The 10,807-nt window shown below is 36.3% G+C and overlaps 2 protein-coding genes across 2 annotated transcripts; one reads left to right on the plus strand and one right to left on the minus strand.

The window, feature by feature from the left end:
- The first annotated feature begins 444 nt into the window (after nt 1-444).
- On the plus strand, nt 445-8,699 carry LOC137833934 (uncharacterized). The gene is made up of 6 exons (XM_090302860.1): nt 445-531; nt 624-882; nt 7,545-7,777; nt 7,960-8,125; nt 8,245-8,432; nt 8,580-8,699. Exons 2-6 carry the CDS (start codon nt 678-680, stop codon nt 8,697-8,699), a joined length of 912 nt encoding a protein of 303 aa, XP_090158986.1. The 5' UTR covers nt 445-531; nt 624-677.
- A 117-nt stretch (nt 8,700-8,816) lies between these two features.
- On the minus strand, nt 8,817-9,986 carry LOC137833935 (uncharacterized). The gene is made up of 4 exons (XM_068642005.2): nt 9,339-9,986; nt 9,187-9,258; nt 8,988-9,067; nt 8,817-8,829 (listed from the first exon to the last, which is right to left on the minus strand). Exons 1-4 carry the CDS (start codon nt 9,984-9,986, stop codon nt 8,817-8,819), a joined length of 813 nt encoding a protein of 270 aa, XP_068498106.2.
- Between the last annotated feature and the right edge of the window lie 821 nt (nt 9,987-10,807).

A 10,807-nucleotide genomic window follows, 5' to 3' on the forward strand; every position in this document is an offset into this window, starting at 1 on the left:
AGTTCCGGATTACATAGGTTTTCGGATTAAATAATCCGGTAGTGTTTAATTAGTTCCCCGGTATGTGTTTTTGAATGTTTCGGATTATGTATTAGTGTTGTTGTTTAAGTTGGTTTCAGATTAGGTAATCCGGTTGTATTAATTTTAGGATTTCGGATTAGCTAATCTGGAAGTGACTTTTTTTTGGAGTTTCACTTATGCAATCCGTGTTTAGTTTATTTTGTTTCCCGTTGAAGAATTTTTTTTTAGATTATGTGCCATGGTTCACCTATGACAGATATGGCTAAAACAAAAGGTGGTGGATCTCAGGGTCATGACTGAACAAGACCAATGACATCCGTGCGTAGAAGAGATCGAGGTGTTGTGGAGGAAAGAGTTGGTGTTGATGTTCATATTGATAATGACAATCAACAAGAATTGCATGGTGATGGGCAAGTGGACCAGGGAGAAGGATTTCCTGGAGGACCTTCTGATATGTCTTTGCTGGTAAATTTTGCTGACCATGTTGCTGTTAAGCTTTGGTAGGGTGAGGTAAGAACGAAAAAATATTCAATTAAATTGTCTTTGTTAATTATTGTTTAAATTGATTTAATTATATTAAATATATACAAATTTTGTATTAGGATCAGGGAGAACTTAAATTGGTATCCCACGGTAGGAAATTACGTAAATTTGGGATGCCTCATGCTGAGATTGAGGTTCTTATACAAAATTCTGGATTATTTAGTCTGTGCAATATAAGCTATGAGGTGGGGGACAGGGGGCTGATTTCAGCCTTTGTTGAAAGGTGGCATGCTGAGACAAACTCCTTCCACCTTCCCATAGGTGAGATGACCATCACACTTGATGATGTGTCATCACTTTTACACCTCCCCATTTTGGGTCAATTCCCTACGTATGTGCCCTAAGAGTACAACAGAGCTACAACTATTTTAACTGAGTTACTAGGGGTGGATGAGACTCGTGGGAAGGTTGAGATGAGGTAGTTGTTAGAATGGATGGCTTTAAACTAGAGGGGGGGGGGGGGGTGAATTGTTTAAAGAAGATTTTCGCAAACTTTGGAAACAAGAATGAATTTATCTCCGGAAACAATTGATAAGAAATTCAGTTTACCAAAAACAACAAACAAAACAGCAGTACCAGAAAAACAATCGGTTGTTTCACAGAAACAATCGGTTGTTTATACCAGTAAACAACATACGAAACTCAATTTAAAGAGATAGGGATAGAGAGATTGTACACAGATGTTTATACTGGTTCACTCCAAACCCAGAGCTACATCCAGTCTTCTCAGAAACCCTGAGGAAATCCACTAAGCAACCACAACTTGATCACTTACACAACAACCAAGAGAATGACCTTGAACACCTCAAGACACACACTCTCCTTGGCCAACACACCAACACTAAGATTGCTTATCTTGATCCCCTCAAGAACACACAGCCAATCTCAGCAAACACAGAAACGAAACTTGTTTCACAGAGTACACGGATTAAACTTGTTACAGAAGAAAATCTGAAATCAATACAAGCAGAATCCTATTCCACAACTTTGATCAATCACAAACTTTCAGCAATCTCAGCTTCTTTGAAAAACTAAAAAACTCTTAGCAAAAACTTGTCAAAGATTAATTGTCAAATCTGTTTTTCTGAATTTATTCAAAGATGTAGTTTGTTATCAAATCTTAACAAACTCTTAAATTGAATTAAAAGATTGGTCAAAGCATTTAATGACTGGAGCGTAAGCAGTTAAATCATTTAATGCTCAGTCAAAGATAAAACAGTTTTTCTGTTATGGTCCCAAAACAAACAATCGGTTGTTTCTTCGAATCAATCGGTTGTTTTGGTTCTTAACAATTCAACCATTTTAAAAACAGTTTTCAATCTTTTCTAAAACCATCTAAGTATAAACAATCGGTTGTTTCGACAAAACAATCGGTTGTTTTAACTTAGTTTGAAAACATTTTACTTTCACAAAGATTGAGATGCTTATGCTTTAGATTCGATCAAGGGGTGGATGACAATATTCAAACTACCCCAGAACTATACTAAACCAGCACAGCAACACCAAGCACTACAAAGGCTTCATCATCCTTCAAAGGGTTTGGATTCTTCAAAGCTTGAACACCACTTGGTTCAACAATCTCCCCCTATTTGATGAAGACAAATCTTTGATGCTTGTGTTGTACTTGATTGAATCTGAAGCAGTTCCTGCAAGATACAGTTTTAAGCAAAACATAGAACTTCTAATATTTAGTTAGTATAGATAAACAGTAATAGAATTCAGAGCAAAATATCAGAAAATATTACTCATCTAAACTGTTTTATCAACTAAAAAAAAACAAAAACTTAAACACAACATATAAATCTCCCTCTATTTGTCTTCACAAATAGACAAAAGAAGAGATAAAACAAGAGATAATTGTTTTGATTACATCAGAATTAAACCAGCAACAACAGAAAGAAAGAAAATTTAAAAAAAAGCCAGATATAAGCACCAAAAACAATCGATTGTTTCGATGCACCAATCAGTTGTTTTTCCTTCATTCTTCATCATCAGCAAACTGAAGATCAAAGATTTGGTTCTGGACAGCCTCAATCTGTTCATCCAAAGACATGAATCGTGCATCCATGCTATTGAATCTGTTATCAATGTTCTGGAAGTTGCTTACACACAGATTATGAAGATTCCTTTGGTTCTCCCCAAAACGATCAAGCCTATTGACCATGTATCTTTCAAAAGAAGACATGGTTGACATTCCATCTTCCTGATTTCCAGCACCAACACTAGGTCCAGCATTTTGATAATTTTCAGTTGGATCTTCATGTTGAACATCCATATCAGCAGGTTCATCTTGTTCAAGATCAGCAGCAACACTAGTTGAGGCATCATGGTCACCATCTTTGCTAATCCATTTTCCACCTACTTTGGTAAAATCCATTTTGCTGAGTGATCCATTGTTCAACTCTTGAGTTAACTTGACCAACTCAGAAGTTTCATCTTCAAGGTTCACTTCAAAATAGAGTAGAAATTTAGATACTAAAACAACATATGGATAGTGATAGTCACTTAACCTCATAGCCTTTTGCATGTGCTCTTTGATGATGTGGATCCAATTGATTTTGATCTTCTTCATGATACAAAAAATATATACTAGATCTTCCTTAGTAAGAACAAAATGATTACTCCCCCTTGGAGTTAGAATCCAAGTCACAATGAGAGCAAGCAATCTTTCATCAAGCCTAAGACCTCCAACCGAGCATGTTCTCACTTGAGCATGTTGATTCTTCAAGCAACTTCTGTAATATTGGATTTTGTTAAAATCCTCCACTACACCAAGATTTCCTTTGTTGATTCTAAGGCCAGAGAACTTGAGACCAGCAACAACAGTCCATACTTCATGAGTTATCTCCATTTCTACACCTTTCACATGAGAAACTAGATTGTTTCCCTCAAACTTTAGGTTTGTGTAGAACACCCTCACCAAATCTGGGTAGATGTTTCCCTTCATCTCCAGGAACTTTATGAGAGATTGATCTTTGAGCAGCCTCCTTACATTATCAAGCTTTTGGCTTTTCAGCCAATCAAAGCACACAACCTTGGGGTTGTTTATCACTTTGGTGCTTGTTTCAAACCTATACCTCTCAATAAGATCATTGTCTCCAGAAAACCAGCCATCTAGCCTTCCTCCAGACCTTACAACCCTGGTTTTGACTCTCTTTGAGGTGGGAGGAGTTGATTCTATGATGGCAGAGAAAGAAAAACAGAGAAGAGCTCTCTTCACAGATTTTTTCAAGAGATGTTGCAATTGGTTGTTCTTTTTGAAGAGATCAGTTGCACCAGATTTTATAGCAAAAGAAGGAATTAATTTGAATTCAATTTCATTAGTGGGTACCTGTTTTTTTCAGAAAGAGAAGATTTGACCCTGCCTTGCACAGAAAACGTCAGAAAAAGCTGAAAAACACATGGTCTTCACATGTGATTTTTGACTAGTCATTAAGGCTCTTGAATTTCCAAGATTTTGGAATATTTTCCTTTATGACAGTTGTAACTTCTCTCTGAACGTGATCAACTTTCAACACAGATTATTTGACCAAGATTCTCTCTTTGAATTGATCTGCAACGGATAGAAATTCAAAATATCAATTAAAAGGATTTCTTCACAGTGCTGTCAGACCCAAAACAATCGGTTGTTTCGAAGAAACAATCAGTTGTTTTTCTGCAGCAGTTAAAACTGAATTTGAATTTTAACCATGAGCAGAAAGAGATCAAGGTAGATGACATTAAGCATATCAAGAAGATTTTTAACCATGAGAAAGAACTTTAAAAAAAATTAAGAACAAATAAAGGAAAGTCTTATCCTTATGTTAATTCTTCATTGAGCCATTTGCTTTATGATCAAGAAGCCTTTTTTCACTGTTGAGGTCTTGTGCATAGCATTGATTCAGCTTCAAAGACTGTCTTTTTCTTCATGAGCTTGATCAGATGACTCAGTCCCTCCTTTTTCTTTTAGTTTTTCTACAAAGGAAGATTTTAAGCAACAAGATTTGGTCCCCTTACAAATTTGGGTCCTTTTGACTTTTCTTTGCAATTAGAAACTTCACATCCCTTAGGAATCCATTTCATAAAACCTCTTGGAACAGAATATTTCCTTATTTTGCAGAACCTAACAGAGTGACCTTTCTTCATGCAGTAAAAGCATGTAACAACTGGTTGTTTCGTGTTAACAATTGGTTGTTTTTCTGGCTTTCTTGAAAAACTTTTTGAAAACTTATCTTGTTTGTTTTGTGGATTAAAGCCTAAACCAGCCCTTCCAAAAACACAGTTTTGAGATGCCAAGACATTCTCAAAGTTAGATTTTCCTTTCGAAAGCTTATCCACAGTACTTACAAGATAGTGCACTTTCTTTTCAAGGTTTTCACAATTTTCACAAATAAGAGTATCACACTTGCAAGAAGAGTTTTTGAAATGTATTTCTAATTTTTCAAAATCACTTTTTGCTTTTTCCAGATCTTTTTCAAGTGATTTAACTCTCTTTTCAAGCCAACTGTTAAGATCTTTCAATCGGTTGTTTGAAAGAACCAATCTATTAGCTTCATCATGTGTTTCTTGAAAAGCTTCAAGTAATTCACTATAGTTTTGTTCATTTAAGGAAGCACATGAACTTACCTCACTTGAGCTGCAAGATTCATCATCATTTTCAGCTACCAAGCATATGTTTGCTTTTTCATCTTCACTTGATGAAGAACTTGATGATGACACCTCATTTTCATCCCAAGCTATGTAGGCTCTTTTTGTCTTGCCTTTCTTCTCCTTGTAGCTAGACTTTTTCTCCTTGCTCTTGTTTGGACAATCTGCCATTATATGACCTTGCTCACCACAACCAAAACAAGTATAGTTATTGGAATTAAAATCATTTGATTTCTTGTTTCCATACCTATCTTTGTTGTTGTCTTTGTTGCGGTTTCTCTTTAGGAATTTGCTGAACTTTCTTGACAGCAAGCTAAGGTTTTCCTCATCACTTTCATCACTAGAATCTTGTTTCCCTTTGTGCTTGGATGCTTTTAAGGATATGCTCCTTGTGTGCTTATCTTCACTCTCTTGAACATTGAGTCTATTCATCTCTAACTCATGTTCCCTAAGCTTTCCAAACAAAGAAGCAACACTTAATGATGTTAGATCTTTAGATTCGAAAATGGTAGTTACCTTGGGTTGCCATGCTCTATCAAGACATTTCAAGATCTTGATGTTCAGCTCTTCTTTATCAAAGGTCTTGTCAAGGCTCATAAGGTGATTGATGATGTGCGTGAATCTTTTCTACACCTCAGCAATTGTTTCTCCTTTAAGCATTCTAAACATCTCATACTCTTGGATTAGAGCATGCTTTCTAGCCCTCTTCACCTCATTTGTTCCTTCATGAGTGACTTCCAAAGTGTCCCACATTTCTTTTGATGATTTGCATTGCGAGACCCTGAAAAACTCATTAGAATTTAAAGCAGAGGTTATAATATTTTTGGCAATGCAATCAAATTTGGCCTTTTTGCTTTCTGCATCAGTCCATTGAGACCATGGCTTCTCAATGACAGAACCATCTTTTTCAAACTTTGGGACAAAAGGAGCATTTTCAATTGCATCCCAAATTCCTTTGTCAAGTGATTCCATAAATATTTTCATTCTCACTTTCCAAAATTGGTAGTTCAAATCATCCTAAACAGAGGTTGTCTGTTAATTGAAGCACCTTCCGCAAAAGGTAGTCTATCAGCCATAAAATTTTTTTAGGATCTACTTGAATAACTTTCAAGAACCAAGCTCTTGATGCCAATTGTTAGAATGGATGGCTTTAAACTAAAGGGGGGGGGGGGGTGAATTGTTTAAAGAAGATTTTCGCAAACTTTGGAAACAAGAATGAATTTATCTCAGGAAACAATTGATAAGAAATTCAGTTTACCAAAAACAACAAACAAAACAGCAGTACCAGAAAAACAATCGGTTGTTTCACAGAAACAATCGGTTGTTTATACCAGTAAACAACAAACAAAACTGAATTTAAAGAGATAGGGATAGAGAGATTGTACACAGATGTTTATACTGGTTCACTCCAAATCCAGAGCTACATCCAGTCTTCTCAGAAACCCTGAGGAAATCCACTAAGCAACCACAACTTGATCACTTACACAACAACCAAGAGAATGACCTTGAACACCTCAAGACACACACTCTCCTTGGCCAACACACCAACACTAAGATTGCTTATCTTGATCCCCTCAAGAACACACAGCCAATCTCAGCAAACAAAGAAACGAAACTTGTTTCACAGAGTACAAGGATTAAATTTGTTACAGAAGAAAATCTGAAATCAATACAAGCAGAATCCTATTCCACAACTTTGATCAATCACAAACTTTCAGCAATCTCAGCTTCTTTGAAAAACTCAAAAACTCTTAGCAAAAACTTGTCAAAGATTAATTGTCAAATCTGTTTTTCTGAATTTATTCAAAGATGTAGTTTGTTATCAAATCTTAACAAACTCTTAAATTGCATTAAAATATTAGTCAAAGCATTTAATGACTGGAGCGTAAGCAGTTAAATCATTTAATGCTCAGTCAAAGATAAAACAGTTTTTCTGTTATGGTCCCAAAACAAACAATCGGTTGTTTCTTCGAATCAATCGGTTGTTTTGGTTCTTAACAGTTCAACCATTTTAAAAACAGTTTTCAATCTTTTCTAAAAACATCTAAGTATAAACAATCGGTTGTTTCGACAAAACAATCGGTTGTTTTAACTTAGTTTGAAAACATTTTACTTTCACAAAGATTGAGATGCTTATGCTTTACATTCGATCAAGGGGTGGATTACAATATTCAAACTACCCCAGAATTATACTAAACCAGCACAGCAACACCAAGCACTACAAAGGCTTCATCATCCTTCAAAGGGTTTGGATTCTTCAAAGCATGAACACCACTTGGTTCAACAGTAGTGTCGAGGCGTCCATGTACGATTGAGTTGGCTTCGAGATATATATGCGGGATGTTGCGCTCAAGAGGCTTGGGAGTGTGCTGCTAGAGCTTACTTGTTGCATGTGGTTGGATGCACTATTTTTGCAGATAAAAGTGCCACATTTGTATCTTTTTCATACTTGTTGTTATTCAACAATCTTCGTATGTGCGGTGGATACGCATGGGGAGTAGCAGCACTTACACATCTATATGAGCAGTTGAGGGATGCCTCCTACTTTAACACAAAGCAGTTGGGCAGTTGTGTGACACTTGTTCAGGTATGAAACCATACAAATAATTAGCAATCACATGTTACATTCCATAATTTTTTGTATTAAATATTTTATAATTAATATGATTGAATTACGCGGGCATAGATTTATGAGCACTTCTCGGGCATGGGAAGAAGGGATATTAATCCCTCATATGACGAGGTACATCCTCATATGTTGACCATCAGATTTGTGCGGTTGGTGATGTGCAGGTGCAGTTGGATGGGCTCACACACGATGACGTTATCTGGACTCCGTATGAGGACCACATATTGAGCAGGCCATTTGAGACCATTTATTTATTCTCGGGTCACCTACGATTGGGCAGTTTATCACAGAGACATATGCTCGAGCGTGTGTTGCGTCAATTTGGCTATGAGCAGAGCATTCCACCATCACTGATGCCGACTAGAGTCCTGGTGCACATGTCATTGATCAAAGGTGGTTGAAATTTGATTACCACTTGGTGATAGGTTTGATAGTTGCTTCTAGTCCATCTGCATGTGTTCCTGAGTACATGTCTTGGTTCAGGACAGTGTCACACCCATACATTCGCAGAGGTGAGCTTGGAGATCTACCCAGTGTTGTACCACGTCGTCGCCTTCATAGTCCAAATGCTGAGCAGACAAGTCTCTCGTCTCAAGATGAGCGTGCACATTCGGTAAGTTTTCTTTTTTTATTGTTATGTGATTAAACAATATATTTGAGAAGTTTAATTTATTTTAAAGTTGGTGCAAGGTATATTTAGGCGCAAGGTATATTTAGGCGCATTATTAGTATTCTCCAATGCATGATAGATTGTCGTCAGGTCACTGAAGGCACTGACGCATATGAGAGTACAGAGGCAGCGCTGCATTTAGCCCGAAACGTGACAGATGACGAGGCGGTGTACACTAGACGATCACGTAATGTTCGTGGACGTTGTTGATATTTTTTTTATTACATGATTGTAATAATAGTAACTTTGTAGGTGTACAGTATGGTTTAATTAATTTATGTTGTAGTGTTTGCTATTTTATTTTTATCTGACATAAACACGAATTCATTATGAATCGGAACTGAAGTAATAAATTATGAATCAGAAGTTAAGTAATAAATTATGAATAAGAACCCCACATAATAAATTATGTCTACATCAATCGTCTCCAATGTTCACATATGTCAGACTAATACTAATTAATTGGGTAAAAGATTGCATCCGACCAACGTAATATACCATAACCTTGCCTCTGGGTAACAATGTGTACACCATAAAATGTCAGCGGTAGGTATGGGACAATCATCAACCATTTTTACCTGCATAAAGTGTGAATCATATACATGGCCAATACAAGTAATCGGTGTAGACTAACATTGGTAGGGGGTGCAGTACGCAATGGGAAAATAGTAATATTTTGTTTCAAAGACAAACAGACTAAGATAATATTGTATCTGCTTGCTATTAAGTATCCCATATCCGGTATTGTCATCCATTTGTCAACACTAGCCTGCAAAATAGAATAATGAAATTAGATAGCATACAAGTTCAATTAATCAATGCACATGACTCTTATGAATATACACTTACCATTGACAACTCATCCACTAGTAGGGATCTCTTGATATGTTCTACCCGTTGATGACCACCTAACAATGTTGCGTATTCTTCACGCCACTGAGATATTTCTTTGAATAAAACCATTCTGATAAGTGGCCATGACTCTTCACCCATCCCCAGCAAGGAGGCAATAGCACGAAATCCACAATGTCCATCCGCTTTAACATTTATTACATCCAAAATATAAGGGTGACATTTCGGATGAAATTGATTAAGCATGGGAATTGCATTGGTGTTGGTCGTCACCTCAACCTTTCCCTTATGAGTCTTCAAAGATGATGAGCTATCGTTTACAATATAGATGCGATCTACATGCTCAAAATATGAAGGGATGCATTTTGTAGACCTCTGAAATTTTTTTGCTTGACTCTTTTGGGATCGTTTTGTCTTAACTACATTAAGTGGTGCACATAATGTTGTCATGTATGGGTAGGAAATTTCACGCAACTTGTTTTTAATTGTCACTTTGCCACACAATTCAACTTGTTTGAACTGGGATAAAATGATATCCCATTCTTGTTGAATTGACAACTCAGATGATGAATCACATTCAGATAAATCTGAAAAGCTTAGTCTCGTCCACATATCATGAACTTCATTAAGAGGAATGACACCCATAGCATATCTGGCTAATTAACAAGCACATGGTAATCTGTGAGTTCGTCTAAGTACACATCCACAACATTCACTATCAAACCCCACATCATTGACTCGATAAAACTCTTCAGCAATGAGAATCAAAGCATGTTTAGATACAAAGCCAACCAACATTTTATACAACTAAACATTGAATGTGTGTCCTATCACATGTAGACTCATTTCAAAGGATGCCTTGATTTCGTTATGTTGAAGTATAATAACATGCTTGATAGCATCCCAACATGAGCACAAGTCTCCCATGCTATTTTGTAATATTCGTTTCAAAGACCAATGTCCTGATTCAACCCTGTATAAGTATAAAACATAAAACAATTAGATATTATACATGTTCTAAACAAAGTAAAGGCATTGATATACCTGTTTGAGGTTGTATTTCCCAAATGCATTAACAAATCTGTCCAACACTTTACAAATTTTTCTTTGTGCGGAATAATCCATGTGTTCTCCACATATTCAACAAGTAATGGCCACGGGGAACAAATAGTTTCAAAACTTTTAACAAACTCATCAAATTTAGCAATATATGTACAGTCAATGATAGTCCTCCATGAATCCATCACAACTTTCCAAGCCTCGACAGAATCAACCAACATTTTACACTTTGCTTTAAAATTCTTATTGATATGAAACTGACAAAGAAGATTTCTTGCTTTAGGAAACACAATATTGATGACATTCATCAAAGCCAGATCTCTATCACAAACAATGACTTCAGGCCCCACATGCGATGTCAAAAGTGACCCTCTAAATTTTTGTAGTGCCCATATGAAGTTCTTTTC

This window comes from Phaseolus vulgaris, chromosome 5, assembly GCF_051622355.1.
Source record: "Phaseolus vulgaris cultivar YP4 chromosome 5, ASM5162235v1, whole genome shotgun sequence".
NCBI lineage: Eukaryota > Viridiplantae > Streptophyta > Magnoliopsida > Fabales > Fabaceae > Phaseolus > Phaseolus vulgaris.

Bases quoted from the DNA above. Each gene is read 5' to 3' on its own strand.
- LOC137833935 (XM_068642005.2), bottom strand. From the start codon at position 9,986: ATGGGTGTCATTCCTCTTAATGAAGTTCATGATATGTGGACGAGACTA. The intron at 9,259-9,338 runs GTAAGTGTATAT...TCTATTTTGCAG, and splicing joins TAGTGGATGAGTTGTCAATG to GCTAGTGTTGACAAATGGAT. The intron at 9,068-9,186 runs GTCTGTTTGTCT...CACTTTATGCAG, and splicing joins GCAGATACAATATTATCTTA to GTAAAAATGGTTGATGATTG.
- LOC137833934 (XM_090302860.1), top strand. From the start codon at position 678: ATGCCTCATGCTGAGATTGAGGTTCTTATACAAAATTCTGGATTATTT. The intron at 883-7,544 runs GTCAATTCCCTA...GTTGCGCTCAAG, and splicing joins TTTACACCTCCCCATTTTGG to AGGCTTGGGAGTGTGCTGCT. The intron at 7,778-7,959 runs GTATGAAACCAT...GTTGACCATCAG, and splicing joins GTTGTGTGACACTTGTTCAG to ATTTGTGCGGTTGGTGATGT.